The sequence below is a fragment of the Eubalaena glacialis genome, chromosome 3, assembly GCF_028564815.1.
Source record: "Eubalaena glacialis isolate mEubGla1 chromosome 3, mEubGla1.1.hap2.+ XY, whole genome shotgun sequence".
NCBI lineage: Eukaryota > Metazoa > Chordata > Mammalia > Artiodactyla > Balaenidae > Eubalaena > Eubalaena glacialis.
Window position 1 is genome coordinate 22,017,658 of NC_083718.1, and position 22,576 is coordinate 22,040,233.

The window sequence follows — 22,576 nt, forward strand, 5'->3', positions numbered from 1 at the left end:
GACTACACTACCCAAAGCAATCTACAGATTCAATGCAATCCCTATCAAATTACCAATGGCATTTTTTACAGAACTAGAACAAAAAATCTTAAAATTTGTATGGAGACACAAAAGACCCCGAATAGCCAAAGCAGTCTTGAGGGAAAAAAACGGAGCTGGAGGAATCAGACTCCCTGACTTCAGACTATACTATAAAGCTACAGTAATCAAGAGAATATGGTACTGGCACAAAAACAGAAACATACATCAATGGAATAAGATAGAAAGCCCAGAGATAAACCCACGCACCTATGGTCAACTAATCTATGACAAAGGAGGCAAGGATATACAATGGAGAAAAGACAGTCTCTTCAATAAGTGGTGCTGGGAAAACTGGACAGCTACATTTAAAAGAATGAAATTAGAACACTCCCTAACACCATACACAAAAATAAACTCAAAATGGATTAGAGACCTAAATATAAGACCAGACACTATAAAACTCTTATAGGAAAACATTGGAAGAACACTCTTTGACATAAATCACAGCAAGATCTTTTTTGATCCACCTCCTAGAGTAATGGAAATAAAAACAAAAATAAACAAATGGGACCTAATGAAACTTCAAAGCTTTTGCACAGCAAAGGAAACCATAAACAAGACGAAAAGACAACCCTCAGAATGGGAGAGAATATTTGTAAACGAATCAACAGACAAAGGATTAATCTCCAAAATATATAAACAGCTCATGCAGCTCAATATTAAAAAAACAAACAACCCAATCCAAAAATGGGCAGAAGACCTAAATAGACATTTCTCCAAAGAAGACATACAGATGGCCAAGAAGCACATGAAAAGCTGCTCAACATCACTAAGTATTAGAGAAATGCAAATCAAAACTACAATGAGGTATCACCTCACACCAGTTAGAATGGGCATCATCAGAAAATCTACAAACAACAAATGCTGGAGAGGGTGTGGAGGAAAGGGAACCCTCTTGCACTGTTGGTGGGAATGTAAATTGATAGAGCCACTATGGAGAACAGTATGGAGGTTCCTTAAAAATCTAAAAATAGAATTACCATATGATCCAGCAATCTCACTACTGGGCATATACCCAGAGAAAACCATAATTCAAAAAGACACATGCACCCCAATATTCATTGCAGCACTATTTACAATAGCCAGGTCATGGAAGCAACCTAAATGGCCATCGACAGACGAATGCATAAAGAAGATGTGGTACATGTATACAATGGAATATTACTCAGCCATAAAAAGGAATGAAATTGAGTCATTTGTTGAGACGTGGATGGATCTAGAGACTGTCATACAGAGTGATGTAAGTCAGAAAGAGAAAAACAAATATCGTATATTACTGCATATATGTGGAACCTAGAAAAATGGTACAGATGAACTGGTTTGCAGGGCAGAAACTGAGACACAGATGTAGAGAACAAACGTATGGACACCAAGGTGGAAAGCTGCGGGGGGTTGGGGGTGGTGGTGTGATGAATTGGGAGATTGGGATTGACATGTATACACTGATGTGTATAAAACTGATGACTAATAAGAACCTGCTGTATAAAAAATATATATATTATTCAAGTCAAAAAATAAAATAAAATAAAATGAACATATTGTTCAAAAAATAAATAAATAAATAAATAAATAAAAGAAAAATTCAGTCCAATCCATCTCATCAAAGTAGATGTTAAATTTATAAATAAGGTATTAGCAGATATAATCCAGCAACAAATTTAAAAGAAAACACATCACAAGTAAGTTGGGTTAATTTCAAGAATGCCAGGTTAGATTAGCATTTGATGATCAAACAGTGTAATTCACTATATTAACAGAATAAGGGAGAAAAGTATTATTATCTCAATAGATGTAAAAAAGCATTTGATAAAATTCAACATCCATTCATGACATTAGAAAAAAAAAACCTCTTAACAAGCTAGAAGTGGAAGGAGACACAATATAACGAAGGTTATCTTTTTAAAAATCTGTAGCAAAAATAGGCATTCCATTTGAGACTGAGAATAAGCCAAGGACGCTCACTCTTTCCACTTGTATTCAGCATTGTACTGAAGCTCTTAACAAAAGCAGAAATGCAATAAAAGGAAGCGAAGTATTAGGATCAGAAAGAAAAAAAGAGAAGTTGCATTGACTAATGTCATACATGACGCGGTTGTGTGTGTGGTAAAAATAAAAAGAATTTACACAGATAAATAGAAAAATTAATAAATGAGTTTAGCATCATGAATTTCTATATATCATCAATTAAAAATTGTTTTAATTTATCATCAATAGCATCAAAAATATTTGCACTTCTAGGCATAAACCTAACAAAAGGAATGTAAGAGTTTTACACAGAAAACTATAAAACATTATTGAGAAAAACTGTTAAAGACCTAAATAAATGGGAGAATATTCCATGTTCCTGTGTGAAAACTCAATATCATAAGGGCATTATCTTCCCCAAAATGTATCTATAAATTCAATACAATCATATTAAAAATTAAAACTTGTTTTTACAATTGATATGTTGATTCTAAAATTTGTATGGGAATGCAAAAGGCCAAGAAGAGTCAGGACAGTCTTGAACAAGTAGAGCAAGGTAGGAAAACTTGCTTTGTCAGAATTCAACACTTATCATAAAGCTACAGTAATTAAAATAGCACAGTATTGCTACAAACATAGACAAATAGACCAGACCAGAGAGTTCTGAAATAGGACATCTGTCTTATGACAAAGGTGGCAATATAGAGCAGTGGGTGAAAACAGTGTTTCAAATAAATGGTGCTGAATTATATCACATACTGAAATCAAATTCAGATAGATTACAGATCTAAACATGAAAGTCAAAATAATGAAGTCTGAGAAGATAACATAAGGGAATGTCTTCATGACATCAGAGTAGAAAAACATTTTTTAAACAAGACAAAGAAAGCACCAGCATAAAGAAAAAGATTGATAGATCTGACTGCATTAAAATTAAGATCTTCTGTTATCAAAAGACACTGATAAGAGAGTAATAAAAAAGTAAGCCACATGATGCGAGAAGATATTTTTAGCACATATAACCAACATAGCGATTGTATTCAGCATATATAAAGAACTCCTAAAAATCATTAAGAAAAAGACAACTCAGTAGATAAATGGGCAAGTGAATTGAACAGGCACTTCATAAGAGAGAAAAACATGGTGCCCAATAAACATACAAAAAGGTGCTTAACCTCCTACTCACCAAGGAAATGTACAATAAAACCACAAGCTACCACTACATACCCACCAGTGTCTAAAATACTGACAATACCAAGTGTTGGCAAGGAGCAACAGGGACTCTCACACTCTGCTGTGGGAGTGTAAACTGGTACAACCACTTTGGATAATGGCAGTACCTATTAACGCTAAACACAGGTATATCCTATGACCCAGCATATCCAATCTTAGGTGTATATCCAACAGAAATGTGGATATATATATTCACCAAGAGGTGTGTTCAAGAATGTTCACAGCAGCACTATTTGTAACAGGCCCAATTGGAAAAAAAACTAAATTTCCATTACCATCAGAATGTCCAAATTATGGTCTATTCATATAATAGAACATGATGTAGCAATGCCAACGAACAAACTACAGCTACATGCAATAATATGCATGAATTTCACAAACATAAAGTAAAAGAGTCCAACATAAAATTATACTTACCTTATAATTCCATGTATATAAACTCAAAAATAAGGCAAAAGTAAATTACACTTAAAATAGTATCATGTTTAGGAATGCACACTTCCAGGCTAAGTGATTACCGTGGGACATGACTGCCATGATTCAGGAAAGGGGTTACCTCAGAGAGGGAGGGAGGAGACGGTGATTGGGGGGTGCTTCTGGGGTACCAGTGATGTTCTATAACTTCACCTGGATAGTGGTGACAGGAGTGTCTGCTTTGTGATAATTTGCAGAATTGTTTGGTTTTGTATACATCTCTCTCTATATGTTATATTTTATGAATTTTAAAGGTTAAAGCAACAACAACAAAATTAATCCAGAAAGAGGAGTAAGGAAATTCACCGGAAAAGTAGTGATCTTTCCCAACTAAACTGGGAGCTTCTGGGCCTGACAAATAGAGAGTGCTTAGCAGAATTTTGGGAAATGAATGACTAAACATCTTGGGGTGGCATTTAAATTTCCGAAAGCATAAAACCTTAATTATTTTCCAGAAACTTTTTGGAAGGTAATTTGACCTCTTATGTAGATATAGAGGTTGTTGGAGAAACTGGGTTTGGTTCAGAGAGTTTGGCCAACAAATCAGGAGACAAATCGACCTGATTTCTTGCTCTTCTCTTTATAAGCAGAATTTTATCGATTTTATTCTTAAAAAAACTTTGAGGTCTCTTTCCACCTTCTGGAAAGTAGCCTTCACTTTCAACAACAAGGAAGTGATAGAAGCACGTGGTTGCTAGAGCTGAGCTCACAAGAAAAATAAAAGAAGACCGTTCAAATGCCATTCTCATGGGCTGCGGACTTTACATAGGTTGTAACCTACATCTTGATGTTCTGCTTGTGGAGCACCTACGGCAAGAAACGCAAGGTGTGTTTTAAGGCCTGCCAGCATGAGAATCTCCTGGAGGTGCCTGCTAAATTCAGATTCCTAATGCATAAAACCTCTAAGAGGAGGCCTGGAAATGTGCATTTTTAACATGCCCCTTGGGCAATTCCCATGAAGTCAAAGTTGAGAACCACTGCTTGATGGATACACAAGGTGACTGACTAGATTGAAGACAGCGGTCCAAATGCAGAGGCTGGTTCACATTTAACAAGCCCCAGCCCATCCTTAGCAGCTATGTCAGACAAATGCAGTAAAGAACAGAATCTTATCTGAGCAGCTGGGAGGCAGCTCTGCACCCAAGGCCTCTCCCTCCGCTGGCCCGATGTGGGGTTCTGAGGAGATCTGCATTATAACAGGACCTCCAAGATGCAGACTGGGGAGCCACGGTCAGCCCCAAACTGCTCAAGATCAGCATGAGGGAAAAACGAACTTCCTCTGGGATAGGTTTGGAAGGATGGGTTGCCCTGTATTTTTCACAAGCAGCCAACCTAATTCTGGCAAGTTTCAGTTGCAAGCTTGTGAAGAACTGCTTTCTAGGGAATCTCCATGATGGGCGTGGTGTTCGAGGTTGCTAACAATCATTTTGTGACCTTTATGCACGATCTGACAAGGATCTGTACACGTGCGGATGTTCTGCACTTTCGAATAATTCTGCGACTTAAAGCAACTCCATACCTCCATGGCCCCTGTACCGAGAGGGAGAATGGCAGCACTCACATGACATGGGAGATGACGGGAAGCAGCTGGTAAAGGCTGCTAGGATTTGGATTTTCCCTCTGCACTTACAGGGGGCTCAGCTGGGCAGGCTTGTGAACCTTGTCTGAGGCGGTCCGGCTGTCATCTTGCAACAATGATAACTGATCATTTCTGTCACTTATCTTTGCTGCATCTGCCCCCAGCTGACCTGACCTTATTTCCTCTGGATTTGTTTTTCCTTTCAAGTCATGACCACATTTAAGTTAAAGAAATCTTTTTAAGAACAAAAACCCAAACTCACACTGAAGCCACAAGGGAGGGAGAGTAGGAAAGCAGTGACTTCTGTTACAAGAATCATAAATAAGTAATGACAGTGGTCCTGGAGACCGGGAGAGGCAGTGCTCTGCTCCTTCCCATCTTAGAAGATGGAAAATGCAAAGAGATTATCTTAGGGGAAGACATGCAAATACTTGCCCTTGTGGGCACAGGCTGCTGTTTCTGATAACCCATGTCCAAGGCAACAAGAAAGAAATTTTAGATGGTAGAAAATGCACACGAGAAGAAAAGGGCCCTAAACAAAACATTTTTAAAGCATCCATCTGTTTTGGGAAGTTTCTGGAACTGGGAGACAACTCACCTTAATGTAGGAGTAACTGTAAAAAAGAAGTAGGACTACCTTGCTTTTGAAAAGTGCCTGCACCCCACAGTTTCACTGAATAAAGGAGTCACCTGCCATCTTTACTGCCAGCTTTAGCTCATGAGTCAAGTTGAATTTTTTAACTAAAAATTTATAATGTAATAATACTACTTAAACTTACATTGCACCTTTTCCCCAGGAAACTCAAGGAACCTTCTTAACATCAAATTACTCATCTTTTACAGCAATCCTGGTCAGGTCTATGGGAGTCAAAATATTTTAGTAAGTACTTAAAAATAACGCTTACTGAGTGAATTCATTTTTTTTCCCTGTTGCACTCTGCAAGGAACTGGGGCAGAGAGGGGTTCAGCATGGAGACACAGCAGATTGGGAAAGGGACAGGGCCAGCTCTCCTGTGCTCTCTGTGACCTTCAGCCACAAGCAGACAATTAAGGCAATTGAGACAAAAAATGCAGGTGGCAGCAGTAACTGAAATTACCCTGGGAACTTTTAGAAATACCATGTCCGAGCTCCCATTGCCCAGAACAACCAAAATAGAATCTCTTGGAGAAAGTTCCAGGCACTGTTATTTCTAAAAGTTCCCGGCACTGTTATTTCTAAAAGTTCCCTAGGTGATTCTGACACGCAGCCTGGGTTGCACACCAGCCGGATGGTAGAAAGAGCACTGAGCTAGGAGTCAGGATGTGGGTCCTAATCCTGGTTTATTAGCCATGTAACTTGTGTAAGTCACTTAAACTCTACAGGCTTTAGTTTCTTTTCTTCTTCTTCTTATTTTTTAATGGGGACCATTTTTTAAAGTCTTTATTGAATTTGTTACAATATTGCTTCTGTTTTTATGTTTTGGTTTTTGGCCACGAGTCATGTGGGATCTTAGCTCCCCGACCAGGGATTGAACTGAGGCCCACGGCAGTGAAAGCGCCAAGTCCTAACCACTGGACCTCCAGGGCATTCCTGGCTTTAGTTTCTTTGTTTATCAAATGACAGCAGTGACATTCTCTGATTCTAAGAATTAATGATCTCCCAGAACCTCTGTTTTACACTAGAAAAAATCATGGTCCCTTCCCCATTGTAAAACAATATCAGACCACATCCCCACATGAGTAGGCCTCAAACTTTTTTGCATAAGAATCTGTTGAGAGTTTTAAAAAAATATGCAGGATCCTTGGCCTCACTCCTAGCATGCTAATGCAGGAGGTGTGAATATGCATTCTTAACAAGTGCTTGATGCAGGGGGTCCTTGGCACACACTTTGGGAACCGGTGCCCTGCATGAATAGGTTCTTACCGGTTTAAGCAAGATGCCACCCCCATGAGGTGTGGGTGTGGCCCACTGTGATTATGTGTCACTTGCTCCCCCTCCCTTCCCCTGGGAAAAATCAGCTTTGGTCAGGTGAGATGAACATACTGGAAAGCACAGACCTGGATCTGGTTACTAGCTCTGCCACTGGGATGCAGGTCTACCTATGAGACCGTGGAAAATTTAGCCTCTCCGAGCCTCCACGTTTCCTGTCTGTAAGGTAGTAGAACCTCACAGGGTTGCTGTAGTAAAGAAGATAATGCATATAAAGCATAGGTACCCAATACATATAACAGATGCCGCCTAGAGAATTCCCTGGCGGTCCAGTGGTTAGGACTCCACGCTTCCACTGCAGGGGACATAGGTTCGATCCCTAGTCAGAGAACTAAGATCCCACATGCGGTGCAGTGCGGCCATTAAATAAATGAATGAATTAATTAATTAATTAAATAGCAGACGCCTCCTAAAACACTGCAGTCTTGCTGAGAAGGGAAAACAGAGGCAATGTGAAGACCAGGAACAGGTATATGGGGGTGTTGGGCGGGCCGGGTGCCCAACACCAAGGTAGACTTTGCCGATAATGATGGGGGCGGGGCAGGTTCTGGATTGCTGTCTAGGGATCTTTCTCCTTCATCTGCTGCCTCTCTGAATCCATCTTTGTCAACATCCCCAGAGTGCAGGACCTGGGACTGGCAACTCTATTCTCAATGTCCTCTGGAAAACTCATTCCCAATTGCTTTGACAACATTGCTAATTGTGGGCAGAGCAATGATAAAATGTGTACCAAGATAATCAGAAGGATGGAAGCAAAGAATGCCCACGTGCGTTCCTTGTGTGTGAGTGACAAAAAATGGCTGGCGCCAACTGCACTTGGAAGTCAAATGTCAGGAAAAGCAGTAAAGGGGAGGCCAGAAAAAAAAATTATCAACTCCTGGAGGAGCTCATTGTAAGTATTCGCGGGCAAAGGCTTACCTGAGGGATGCAAAAGTCTTAACCAGACCGCCTGTCTAAAGGGGGCATCAGGCAGACGGGCTCCACCAGGCCTACAGTCAAGTGATGAAAGAAGACAGGCCAGGAAGCACCACAGGAAACAGCTGCCAGTGTGCTGGGGCCTCCCTTGCCCACCTCATGCATGAGAACCGCCTGCTTAGACTGGCAGGTAATATACATGGTAACATCTAGTGTGGGGAGCTGGTCATCACGTGCACCACGGCTAGCGTGTCATTGGTACCCACATCTCCCTCCTAGGTGGAGGGACCTTTCCCCTGAGAAGCACCAAGAGGCCGCATGAGGTTGCTCTGTGGGTCGTCAGGCAAAGCTCCTGGGTCTCAACGCGGCCCCTGGGACTGCATTTCCAAGCAGACCATCCTGCCAGGGGCTACGCTGGTCCTTCTCAGAGCGAGGAAAGCCATCCCAAGGGCGGCTCTCCTTACAGGGGCGGCCCTTTGGGGCTACACCAATGTGTGCTTGAAACAGTCCTTCTGTCTCTTGCTCGGCTCCAAGCACAGAGGGAGGACTTCCTGAGAAAGCTGTCTGCTCAGCGAGCTGGTTCTCAAACAAGCGGCGCTCAGCAGACCCACCAGCGCTCAGCGGCGTGGTCCTGGGGTTGCTCAGAAGAGCCATGGGGGGTTCAAGCTGGTCTGGAACCTGCTCTGGAAGACTCGCACTTGAACAAGCTGTCTGCCTGCGAGAACTGTGGGCCTCTAACTTCACCCAAATCCTTTTTATTTGCTTAGTACAGATCTATCTGAACTTTACCAACGAGACCACTGACTATTTGCAGAGCTGCTCAAGAGAGAAGGTGAGGAGAAAAGAGAAAGTCCCCTCCACCTCACAGAGGACGGTCTGAGAAGAAGTCCTCCGATATGAAGACCCTTTGCATAAAAATGGACTTCTGGGGCTTCCCTGGTGGCGCAGTGGTTGAGAATCTGCCTGCCAATGCAGGGGACACGGGTTCGAGCCCTGGTCTGGGAAGATCTCACATGCCGCAGAGCAACTGGGCCCGTGAGCCACAACTACTGAGCCTGTGCGTCTGGAGTCTGTGCTCCGCAACAAGAGAGGCCACGATAGTGAGAGGCCCGCGCACCGCGATGAAGAGTGGCCCCCGCTCGCTGCAACTGGAGAAAGCCCTCACACAGAAACGAAGACCCAACACAGCCAAAAATAAATAAATAAATAAATAAAAGCATTAATTAAAAAAAAAAAAAAAAAAAGTACTTCTGCAGCGGCGCTGGTGTAGCCTCTGCCTTCCCGGGTGCATGATCGGGAGGAGGAAACTCAAAGGAGACAAGAAACAGGTGTGTTTCTGTACAAGGGGTACAGGGTCTACATCCAAGGATGCTTCATGGGCATCCTGAATCCACCCAGAAGCTGAAGCTCTGGCTAGAGGTGTCTGGCTTTAAACGGTGTCCGGCTTTAAACGGTGTCCCAGACACTCTCCCAGAAATGAGAATCCAAAGAAAGGGGGGATTTGGGTGCTACAGAACATCATCTCGCAGTCTAAGTAAGGCTCTCACCCTACCCAGGAACTAGGCACAATTATTTAGTTAGTTCTCTTTTTTAAAACAAAACCAAAAACTTGTGTCTAGCTAGTATAACCAATGCCATAAGAGGTGAGATGTATTCTGTATCCCAGCTGGACCACGGGATGGTCAAGTAATGAAATATTTCCATTAATATTGATAATAAATAGATTTTGGCGAGGCATAGGCAGATTCTTCTCTGTCTCCCCATATGATACTTGTTCATAATATAAGTGGATTTGAATTCATTTTAGTTTAGTTTCTTTGGAATATTTATTTTTAAAATAAACTACTTCTTCATGGCGTGCAAATCACAGTCTGAATCGCTGTAATACTGACCCCACCCCTTTTAAGGCTATCAGGGTATGGATAGCATCTTTCCATGTCCTGATTTGACATGTATTGCATAAGTGTCAAGTGAATTTTTTTAACACCTTTATTGGAGTATAATTGCTTTACAATGGTGTGTTAGTTTCTGCTTTATAACAAAGTGAATCAGCTATACATATACATATATCCCCATATCTCCTCCCTCTTGTGTCTCCTTCCCACCCTCCCTATCCCACAGCTCTAGGTGGTCACAAAGCACTGAGCTGATCTCCCTGTGCTATGCGGCTGCTTCCCACTAGCTATCTATTTTACATGTGATAGTATATATAAGTCCATGCCACTCTCTCACTTCATCCCAGCTTACCCTTCCCTCCCCTGTGTCCTCAAGACCATTCTCTACGTCTGCGTCTTTATTCCTGCCCTGCCCCTAGGTTCCTCATAACCACTTTTTTTTTTTATTCCATATATATGTGTTAGCATACGGTATTTGTTTTTCTCTTTCTGACTTACTTCACTCTGTATGACAGACTCTAGGTCCATCCACCTCACTACAAATAACTCAATTTCGTTTATTTTTATGACTGAGTAATATTCCATTGTATATATGTGTCATATCTTCTTTATCCATTCATCTGTCGATGGACACTTAGGTTGCTTCCATGTCCTGGCTATTGTAAATAGAGCTGCAATGAACATTGGGGTACATGACTCTTTTTGAATTATGGTTTGCTCAGGGTATATGCCTAGTAGTGGGATTGCTGGGTCGTATGGCAGTTCTATTTTTAGTTTTTTAAGGAACCTCCATACTGTTCTCCATAGGGGCTGTATCAATTTACATTCCCACCAACAGTGCAACAGGGTTCCCTTTTCTCCACACCCTCTCCAGCATTTATTGTTTCTAGATTTTTTGATGATGGCCATTCTGACCAGTGTGAGGTGATACCTCATTGTAGTTTTGATTTGCATTTCTCTAATGATTAGTGATGTTGAGCATCCTTTCATGTGTTTGTAGGCAATCTGTATATCTTCTTTGGAGAAATGTCTATTTAGGTCTTCTGCCCATTTTTGGATTGGGTTGTTTGTTTTTCTGATATTGAGCTGCATGAGTTGTTTGTAAATTTTGGGGATTAATCCTTTTTCAGTTGCTTCATTTGCAAATATTTTCTCCCATTCTGAGGGCTGTCTTTTCATCTTGTTATGGTTTCCTTTGCTGTGCAAAAGCTTTTAAGTTTCATTAGGTCCCATTTGTTTATTTTTGTTTTTATTTCCATTTCTCTAGGAGGTGTGTCAAAAAGGATCTTGCTGTGACTTATGTCATAGAGTGTTCTGCCTATGTTTTCCTCTAAGAGTTTTATAGTGCCTGGCTTTACAGTTAGGTCTTTATTCCATTTTATTTTTGTATATGGTGTTAGGGAGTGTTCTAATTTCATTCTTTTACATGTAGCTGTCCATTTTTCCCAGCACCATTTATTGAAGAGGCTGTCTTTTCTCCATTGTATATTCTTGCCTCCTTTATCAAAACTAAGGTGACCATATGTGTGTGGGTTTATCTCTGGGCTTTCTATTCTGTTCCATTGATCTATATTTCTGTTTTTGTGCCAGTACCATACTGTCTTGATTACTGTAGCTTTGTAGTATAGTCTGAAGTCCCGAAGCCTGATACCTCCAGCTCCGTTTTTCTTTCTCAAGAATGCTTTGGCTATTCGGGGTCTTTTGTGTTTCCATACAAATTGTGAAAGTTTTTGTTCTAGTTCTGTGAGAAATGCCATTGATAGTTTGATAGGGATTGCAGTGAATCTGTAGATTGCTTTTCATAGTATAGTCATTTTCACAATGTTGATTCTTTCAATCCAAGAACATGGTATATCTCTCCATCTGTTTGTATCATCTTTAATTTCTTTCATCAGTGTCTTATAATTTTCTGCATACAGGTCTTTTGTCTCCTTAGGTAGGTTTATTCCTAGGTATTTTATTCTTTTTGTTGCAATGGTAAATGGGAGTGTTTCCTTAATTTCTCTTTCAGATTTTTCATCACTAGTGTATAGGAATGCAAGGGATTTCTGTGCATTAATTTTGTATCCTGCTACTTTACCGAATTCATTGATTAGCTCTACTAGTTTTCTGGTAGCGTCTTTAGGATTCGCTATATATACTATCATGTCATCTGCAAACAGTGACAGTTTTATTTCTTCTTTTCCAATTTATATTCCTTTTATTTCTTTTTCTTCTCTGATTGCTGTGGCTAGGACTTCCAAAACTATGTTGAATAATAGTGGTGAGAGTGGGCAACCTTGCCTTGTTCCTGATCTTTGGTTTCAGTTTTTCACCATTAAGAATGATATTGGCTGTGGGTTTGTCATATATGGCCTTTATTATGTTGAGGTAAGTTCCCTCTATGCCTACTTTCTGAAGGGTTTCTATCATAAATTGGTGTTGAATTTTGTCAAAAGCTTTTTCTGCATCTACTGAGATGATCATGTGGTTTTTATCCTTCAATTTGTTAATATGGTGCATCACATTTATTGCTTTGCGTATATTGAAGAATCCTTACAATCCTGGGATAAAACACTTGATCATGGTGTATGATCCTTTTAACGTGCTGTTGGATTCTGTTTGCTAGTATTTTGTTGAGGAGTTTTGCATCTATGTTCATCAGTGATATTGGCCTGTAGTTTTCTTTCTTCGTGACATCTTTGTCTGGTTTTGGTATCAGGGTGATGGTGGCCTCGTAGAATGAGTTTGGGAATGTTACTCTCTCTGCTATATTTTGGAAGAGTTTGAGAAAGGTAAGTGTTAGCGCTTCTCTAAATGTTTGATAGAATTCTCCTGTGAAGCCATCTGGTCCTGGGCTTTTGTTTGTTGGAAGATTTTTAATCACAGTTTCAATTTCAGTGCTTGTGATTGGTCTATTGATATTTTCTAGTTCTTCCTGGTTCAGTCTCAGAAGGTTGTGCTTCTCTGAGAATTTGTCCATTTCTTCCAGGTTGTCCATTTTATTGGCATATAGTTGCTTGTAGTAATCTCTCATGATCCTTTGTATTTCTGCAGTATCAGTTGTTACTTCTCCTTTTTCATTTCTAATTCTATTGATTTGAGTCTTCTCCCTTTTCTTCTGGATGAGTCTGGCTAATGCTTTATCAATTTTGTTTATCTTCTCAAAGAACCAACTTTTACTTTTATTGATCTTTGCTATTGTTTCCTTCATTTCTTTTTCATTTATTTCTGATCTGATCTTTATGATTTCTTTCCTTCTGCTAACTTTGGGGTTTTTTTGTTCTTCTTTCTCTGATTGCTTTAGGTGTAAGTTTAGGTTGTTTATTTGAGATGTTTTTTGTTTCTTGAGAAGAAAGTGTATTCTGTTGTTTTTGGATGGAATGTCCTATAAATATCAATTAAGTCCATCTTGTTCAATGTATCATTTAAAGCTTGTGTTTCCTTATTTATTTTCATTTTTGATGATCTGTCCATTGGTGACAATGGGGTGTTAAATCCCCTACTATGATTGTGTTAGTGCAGATTTCCCCTTTTATGGCTGTTAGCATTTGCCTTATGTATTGAGGTGCTCCTATGTTGGGTGCCTAAATATTTACAATTGTTATATCTTCTTCTTGGATTGATCCCTTGATCACTATGTAGTGTCCTTCTTTGTCTCTTGTAAGAGTCTTTATTTTAAAGTCTATTTTGTCTGATATGAGAATTGCTACTCCAGCTTTCTTTTGATTTCCTTTTGCATGGAATATCTTTTTCCATCCCCTCACTTTCAGTCTGTATGTGTCCCTGGGTCTCAAGTGGGTCTCTTGTAGAAAACATATTTATGGGTCTTGTTTTTGTATCCATTCAGCCAAGTTTAAGTCTTTTGGTTGGAGCATTCCATTTACATTTAAGGCAATTATCGATATGTATGTTCCTATACATTTTCTTAATTGTTTTGGGTTTGTTACTGTAGGTCTTTTCCTTCTCTGTGTTTCCTGCCTAGAGAAGTTCCTTTAGCATTTGTTGTAAAGCTGGTTTGGTGGTGCTGAATTCTCTTAGCTTTTGCTTGTCTGTAAAGGTTTTAATTTCTCTGTCGAATCTGAATGAGATCCTTGCTGGGTAGAGTAATCTTGGTTGTAGGTTTTTCCCTTTCATCACTTTAAAGATGTCCTGCCACTCCCTTCTGGCTTGCAGAGTTTCTGCTGAAAGATCAGCTGTTAACCTTATGGGGATTCCCTTGTATGTTATTTGTTGTTTTTCCCTTGCTGCTTTTAGTATTTTTTCTTTGTATTTAATTTTTGATAGTTTGATTAATATGTGTCTTGGTGTGTTTCCCCTTGGATTTATCCTGTATGGGACTCTCTGCACTTCCTGGACTTGATTGACTATTTCCTTTCCCATATTAGGGAAGTTTTCAACTATAATCTCTTCAAATATTTTCTCAGACGCTTTCTTTTTCTCTTCCTCTGGGACCCCTATAATTCAAATGTTGTTGTGTTTAATGTTGTCCCAGAGGTCTCTGAGACTGTCCCCAATTCTTTTCATTCTTTTTTCTTTATTCTGCTCTGCAGTAGTTATTTCCACTATTTTATCTTCCAGGTCACTTATCCGTTCTTCTGCCTCAGTTATTCTGCTACTGATTCCTTCCAGAGAACTTTTAACTTCATTTATTGTGTTGTTCATCATTGTTTGTTTGCTCTTTAGTTCTTCTAGGTCCTTGTTAAACGTTTCTTGTATTTTCTCTATTCTATTTCCAAGATTTTGGATCATCTTTACTATCATTACTCTGAATTCCTTTTCACATAGACTGCTTATTTCCTCTTCATTTGTTAGGTCTGGTGGGTTTTTGCCTTGCTCCTTCATCTGCTGTGTGTTTCTCTGTCTTCTCATTTTGCTTAACTTACTGTGTTTGGGGTCTCCTTTTTGCAGGCTGCACGTTCGTAGTTCCTGTAGTTTTTGGTGTCTGGCCCCAGTGGCTAAGGTTGGTTCAGTGGGTTGTGTAGGCTTCCTGGTGGAGGGGACTAGTGCCTGTGTTTTGCTGGATGAGGCTGGATCTTGTATTTCTGGTGGGCAGGTCCACGTCCGTTGGTGTGTTTTGGGGTGTCTGTGACCTTATTATAATTTTAGGCAGCCTCTCTGCTACTGGGTGGGGTTGTGTTCCTGTCTTGCTAGTTGTTTGGCATAGGGTGTCCAGCACTGTAGCATGCTGGTCATTGAATGGAGCTGGGTCTTAGCATTGAGATGGAGATCTCTGGGAGAGCTTTTGCCATTTGATATTACGTGGAGCTGGGAGGTCTCTGGTGGACCAATGTCCTGAACTCAGCTCTCCCACCTCAGAGGCACAGGCCTGACACCTGGTCAGAGCCCCAAGACCCTGTCAGCCACACGGCTCAGAAGAAAAGGGAAAAGAGAAAGAAAGAAAGAAAGAAAGAGAGAGAGAGAGAGAGAGAAAGAAAGAAAGAGAAAGAAAGAAAGAAAGAAAAAGAAAGAAAGAAAAAAAGAAAGGAAGGAAGGAAGAAAGAAAGAAAAATTAAATTAAATTAAAATAAAAAATAATTATTAAAAATTAAAAAATTAAAAAGTAATAGAAAAAGAAAAGAAAAAAGAAAGAAAGAGAGAGAGAAGAGAGCAACCAAACCAAAAAACAAATCCACCAAGGATAACAAGCGCTAAGAACTATACTAAAAAAAAAGAAAACAATGAACAGACAGAACCCTAGGACAAATGGTAAAAGCAAAGCTATACAGACAAAATCATACCAAGAAGCATACACTTACACACTCACAAAAAGAGAAAAAGGAAAAATATATATATATCTTTGCTCCCAAAGTCCACCGCCTCTATTTTGGGATGATTCGTTGTTTATTCAACGAGTAGACACATTCTATTGTCACAGATTCTATTGTGGAATCTGTGTATTCCACAGATGCAGGGTACATCAAGTTGACTGTGGAGATTTAATCCGCTGCTCCTGAGGCTGCTGGGAGAGATTTCCCTTTCTCTTCTTTGTCCGCACAGCTCCTGGGGTTCAGCTTTGGAGTTGGCCCCGCCTCTGCATGTAGGTCGCCTGAGGGCGTCTGTTCTTTGCTCAGACAGGACGGGGTTAAAGAAGCAGCTGATTCGGGGGCTCTGGCTCACTCAGGCCAGGGGGAGGGAGGGGTACGGAGTGCGGGGCGAGCCTGCGGCGGCAGAGGCCAGCGTGACATTGCACCAGCCTGAGGCGCGCCATGTTCTCCCGGGGAAGTTGTCCCTGGATCACGGGACCCTGGCAGTGGCAGGCTGCACAGGCTCCCGGGAGGGGAGGTGTGGATAGTGACCTGTGCTCGCACACAGGCTTCTTGGTGGCGGCAGCAGCAGCCTTAGCGTCTCATGCCCGTCTCTGGGGTCCGCGCTGATAGCTGCGGCTCGCGCCTGTCTCTGGAGCTCATTTAGGCGGTGCTCTGAACCCCTCTCCTCGTGCACCCCGAAACAATGGTCTCTTGCCTCTTCAGCAGGTCCAGACCTTTTCCCGGACTCCCTCCCGGCTAGCTGTGGCGCACTAGCCCCCTTCAGGCTGTGTTCACGCAGCCAACCCCAGTCCTCTCCCTGGGATCCAACCGAAGCGTGAGCCTCAGCTCCCAGCCTCCACCCATCCCGGCGGGTGAGCAGAGAAGCCTCTTGGGCTGGTGAGTGCTGGTGGGCACCGATCCTCTGTTCGGGAATCTCTCCGCTTTGCCCTCCACACCCCTGTTGCTGCACTCTCCTCCATGGCTCCGAAGCTTCCCCCCTCCGCCACCTGCAGTCTCCGCCAGTGAAGGGGCTTCCTAGTGTGTAGAAACTTTCCCTCCTTCACAGCTCCCTCCCAGAGGGGCAGGTCCTGTCCCTATTCTTTTGTCTCTGTTTTTTCTTTTTTCTTTTGCCCTACCCAGGTACGTGGGGGTGTTTCTTGCCTTTTGGGAGGTCTGTGGTCTTCTGCCAGCGTTCAGTAGGTGTTCTGTAGGAGGTGTTCCACATGTAGATGTATTTCTGATGTATTTGTGGGGAGGAACGTGATCTCCACGTCTTACTCTTCCACCATCTTGAAGGTCTCCCCTCAAATGAATTTATGCAAAGTCAATCTGACTTTACCTATACTTTTTCTTATGAAATGTGGGAAAGGGATGTATTAGCAGGGAAAGTGTCCCCCAGTAGACTAGTTGAGTGATTTTGGAAAGGAAGAGGCCCAGATGGTGGCTGTCCCCCTGGCCTTTAGTCACTGTACTTAGTATGTCAGCAGCCCTGTGCCCCCAGGCAGTATTTTCAGTCCTTTGCCAACTCCATGGTACCCTCTCCACCATACTGGTCACCTCCCCTGCTCCCTGGACCATAAGTATCCTCACCCCTGTTCAGGGATGTGCAGGCTCTAGTCTTACAGAAGCAGCTTTGACAAGCACAGATATTTCTTAGGCTGGAGGCTTTGGGTGCCAGGAAATTAATTCATTGCCTATATTATCAGTTCTGTAAGTCCAAACTTCTATAAGTGAGTTTGCTTGGAATAAACCATTTAGATTGGAGTAAAAGGAGAGAAGGGAGATGGCTGGTATGTGTGGCAGGGTGAAGTGGAGAATAAAAGAGAGGGAATCTGTGTGAATGCACAAGAAAATATTTGCTTTAATACCACCTTGCTTCTGTAGAGCACTTTACTGTTATAAAGCATTTTAATGCATATGAACTTATTTTTAAAAATCTGTATCTCAGGCAGAACTGGCTGACAGCAGGGAAGCCTGGAAGGAGTCCAGGCAACAGTGACAAGACCTGGCCTAGAACAGATGTGTCCCTAAATCACCATTTAAGTCTGGGAAGACTCTTAACTTCTCTGAGACTCAGTTTCCCTATTGATCAAACAAAAACTAAATTAGAATGAGGGCTTGGATTATCTAATTTCTAGAGTCCCTTCGACTCTGAACGTTGATGATGCCATTTGTTATAACAATGTGTTGTTGCATAACTGATTACAGTAGGGCTTTTGTGACACCAAGAGGAAAGTTAGACTTAATCTTGTAGAGGAAAAATGCTGGCTTAGAATGAGTTACAGATCTGCTGCTTACTCATCAGCTGTGTGACTTTGACAAAGCGAGTAACTTCTCTGAGCCTCAGTTTCCTAATCAGGAAATGAGGACAGTAAGACTTGTCTTGTAGGGCAGTTGTACTTGTTAAATGAGATAGTGAATCTGAATGTACTTTTAAACTCTAATGACCTAAAAAATGTGATAATTTATTGTTATCACTATTTCCAGCATGCAGAAAAATCCATTAGCCCTCTAAGAATTACCTAACAGGGCTTCCCTGGTGGCACAGTGGTTAAGAATCTGCCTGCTAATGCAGGGGACACAGGTTCGAGCCCTGGTCTGGGAAGATCCCACATGCCGCGGAGCAACTAAGCCCGCGCGCCACAACTACTGAGCCGGCGCTCTAGAGCCCGCGTGCCACAACTACTGAGCCCACGTGCCACAACTACTGAAGCCCATGCGCCTAGAGCCCGTGCTCTGCAACAAGAGAAGCCACCACAATGAGAAGCCCGTGCACCGCAACAAAGAGTAGCCCCCGCTCTCAGCAACTAGAGAAAACCCGTGTGCAGCAGCGAAGACCCAGTGCAGCCAAAAATTAAATAAATGAATAAATTAATTAATTAAAAAAAAAAAAAAGAATTACCTAACAACGGAAACAAATGAATTGAGCAGCCCTTACTATTCACCCAGCGTTAAGTCCTAATCAGGGAATAAAGGCCATTTACAACTCCAGGGAAAAATAGTTTAGCTTCTTCCCTGCTTTACGACATCCATGGAGTAGACTTCTGTGTGCCCCTCGCCCCTGTAAGCCACATACAGAAGGCTTAGGATGCTAACAGTGATGATTTTCTCCACCGTGAGGGCAACGAAAGTAATCTCCTTATACAGATCTTTCAAAGACCAACAAAGACCACCATTTATATAAAGATAATTAATTATACCATCGTACTTAGAAAGGCAATACCTGTTCTTCCAAACTTTGTAAAATGACGATTAGAGCACAACATCATGACTGGAAATGAGGAATCATGGAACGTTCTTTGGAAGCACCTGGTCTTATTTTAAGTTGCCTAATAAAAGAACTGACACTCCACTGCCATCCCCAGGTACACAGCCCCTCCCAGCACATTTGGGGCTAAGTGTTCAGAATTATGCACGCAGACCTATATAATAGAAGCCTCTACTCCAAAGTGATTTTTCACTCCCTTTCTTGGAATTACTATGTATTACATTGTTATGTACAAGGTTGGAAAGAAGCTCATCTAAAAAGGGATAAACTTTTTTTTTTTTTCCAGGATGACCAAGTAACAGAGGGCCTTCATCTCTGGGCAATATTCAGGAAGCCTATTGTTTTCTTTGTTCTCTGATGTTTTTGAGCTTGTCTGGGTTTTAAGTACTGGGTATCTTAGGCCATAGGTTTTAGCAGGAAAGTCTTTACATACAAATTAAATAACCTTTTTATTTTAATTGAAGTAGAGTTGATTTACAGTGTTGTGTTAGTTTCCAGTGTACAGCAAAGTGATTGTTATATATATTCTTTTTCAGATTCTTTTCCATTATAGGTTATTACAAGATGTTGAATATAGTTCCCTGTGCTATACAGTAGGTCCTTGTTGTTTATCTATCTTATATATTAAATAAACTTTTAATTAATAGAATCTTACAGAAATCATAGCTTGCATGGACTGCATGTAAGAGGAAAAATAAATTTACTTTTAAAAACCTTAATTCTTTATATAATTTTGGCTTTTTAAAAAATACCTTGAAAATAAAAGCAAAGATAGCAAGTACTTTAAGGGTAAGACACCACCTTGCCCATCCTTTATAATTTCCATAAGGAGGAGCATAATAGATGTTTGATCAATGCTTGCCAAATTAAATTACTTTAAAAGTTTCATAAAGAAGATACACACTAAATCAGAATAAGAGTTTACATAGCATTATTATAAAAGCTCCATCCCCAAATAAAATCAATAATGGTGTTGAGAGAAAGTGAAACTCTCTTCTAATGAACTTGATGAAATATCAGTTCTGTGCCTCATGGAAATTTGGGGCTAGAATTAATTCTTAATTCATGCCTATTCCTACTTCAACCTTGCTGATCATCAGAGATATATAATCAACAATTTGGCATTCCAAGTAGCTAAACTCAATGCATTCTTTTAAACTCTAAAAGTATCTCTATAGAGTGAAAACAAACAAGCAAAAAATATATATATATACATATATAAAGTTGTTTCAACCAACAGACTTAGGGATAATTGCTAGGAGTAAATGAATATCTTGTCACGACCAATAAATTTAGGGATACCTGCTAGAAATAAATGTCTACCATGTCAATCTACCATTGCTTGCCACAGTTCTTTCTTTCCTTAAATGAATCATGTCTAATGCAGAACTGATAAGTAGTAATTGATTTAATTCTCTGAGTAACATGCATCTTCTGTATCATTATATACAGTTTTGGCCCAATATATTTACTGCACTTTTTATTGAGTAACATGGACGTGAGTGCTGAGTTGGCAGCCCAATAATAAATGGCCCTCATGTTATCTGAGTTGCTCTCTTGCATTGACAAAAATGGTGATAAATTGGGTTGTAATTGAGAAAGAAAAGGAAGACGATTACTCCTGATGCTGAGATGCATTTATCCCGTGCCCCAGCCCTTACTGAACATGCATGCTCCTCCATTAGCCTGCAGGATCAGCCCTGAAACAGAGAGCAGCCCAGGGTACCGCCCCGTCTGGCACACAGCCTCATACCCCTGCAGCCACAAGCTGACCACGTGAGTGGCTTCCATGGGATGGGGGTAGGGGGTGGAGGGGAGCACTTTACCTTCCTGCACACAGACGGGTTTATCACTTGGGATCCAGCCTAGGGTTCCGTTCAGATGTTTCATACACAGTCTCTTTGTAGAGCCCTTCAGCTTGAATCCATCTTGGCAGTGAAATCGGGTGACAGAGCTTTCAAAGAAAACCCCTCCGCTGGGCGTCCTGAAGCCATTCTCAGGGACTCCTGGGTCAGCACACACCTGAAGGTCATCGAACCCTACATGGACAGAGAGAAGAAAAGGTGCCTCTGAATATATTCTTCGGATGCTGAAGGTTTCCCATGATAAATGGCAGACACTGTATTCTTTCCGATGCTATGGGCCACCCAACTCCACCAATAAAAAAGCCAAGAAAATAAACACTCTAGTGCACATTTCACACTGCTTTTTGCCCTTTGCTTAGAAAAGCGCTCATTAGTGATTTCAGTTCCACGGTCAAGTTAGCCCTTCAAGAGGTTCTAGGAGTAGGAGATGAGGAAAAGTAAACAATGAAAGGAATACAAGACGGTAAATGTCGAGACTGAAGTACAAAATGCAGAAGGGAGCGGAGGAGGGAGAGGTGGTCGGGAAAGGGGAAAGGTGGTCGGGAATCTGAGCCTGGCTTTGAAAGACGGGTAAGACTTCAAGGACAGAACCAACTTTGTGGAGGGAGACACCGGGGAATGGCAGGTGCAATGGCCGGGCTGGGAGACCGCGGGCGTATCTGCAGAGCAGCAGGTGGCTGAGAGGATACAGGGTTTGCGGAAGAGGCAGGCTGGCGATGCCCACCCTCCCCTGCCCCCTGCCCTCGCCCCCATCAGCCCGGCCTGGTCCACATTTCTCCTCCTCCAGGAGGCCTTCCTTAACCCCACTCCCCCTGCCCCCCCCATTGGTTCCACCACTGTAACGTGAACACAGCCCTGTACTGAATCATTTGGAGAATGATCGCCTCTCATTCTGGGTTATGAGCCCCTCGAGGACAGGTTTTGAGACTTTTTCACTCTTGTGAAACCTATCACAGCTCTGTCTAGAACGTGCTCCATAAATGTTTGATGAGTGAATAAACAGAGCTGGAAAAGGGAGTGGGAGACATACCAGGGTGACCTTAGAAAGCCGGGCTGAGCGAGGAGGCCAGCGTGGAGCCATGGAGCTGGGTAGTGGGGACCAGGAGGCCGACAGGACAGCAGCCTGAGGGACTAAGTGGAGGAGGAAGAGCCCAGAGCGTGGCTAGGAGACCCAGGCAATGGTGCGGTCAGATGTGGTGGGCCTGAGGGCACAGGAAAGTGCTGGAAGCAGCAAGGAGGGCACCAGAGTGTGAGACATCCCGGTTCCAGGGGCTCCTTGTCAACTGACTGGATGTCGGGGTGAGGGAGACGGCCAGACGGCTGGGACGAAGGCCCGACTCTGGTCTCCATGAGGAGGAGAGGGGTGGGGTCATGGTACATGGCACGTACTGAGAGCTTCGGACAAAGGCATGACCGGGACCAGATTTGCATTTTTGAACGATCTTTTGTGTAGCCACACGGAGCTCATGGATGTCACGAGCTCGTTGGGGGACACCAAGGATAAGGAAGGGGTCATCTATGTGCACAATGCTCCAACGTACCCTCCAAGGAAAGCAATGCAGGCGACAGAGAGAACCCTAAACTTCTGTGCACTACGAAGGCC

The 22,576-nt window shown here is 42.0% G+C and overlaps 1 protein-coding gene across 2 annotated transcripts in view; it reads right to left on the reverse strand.

Annotated features, from left to right (window-relative positions):
• The window catches only part of SUSD4 (sushi domain containing 4), a 135,606-nt gene that overhangs the window by 46,763 nt on the left and 66,267 nt on the right, over positions 1-22,576 (reverse strand). For both annotated transcript variants that reach the window (XM_061185337.1, XM_061185336.1), the window contains exon 3: positions 20,935-21,147. In XM_061185337.1, coding sequence (XP_061041320.1) covers positions 20,935-21,147 — 213 coding nt within the window. The remainder of the gene's footprint in view (positions 1-20,934; positions 21,148-22,576) is intronic.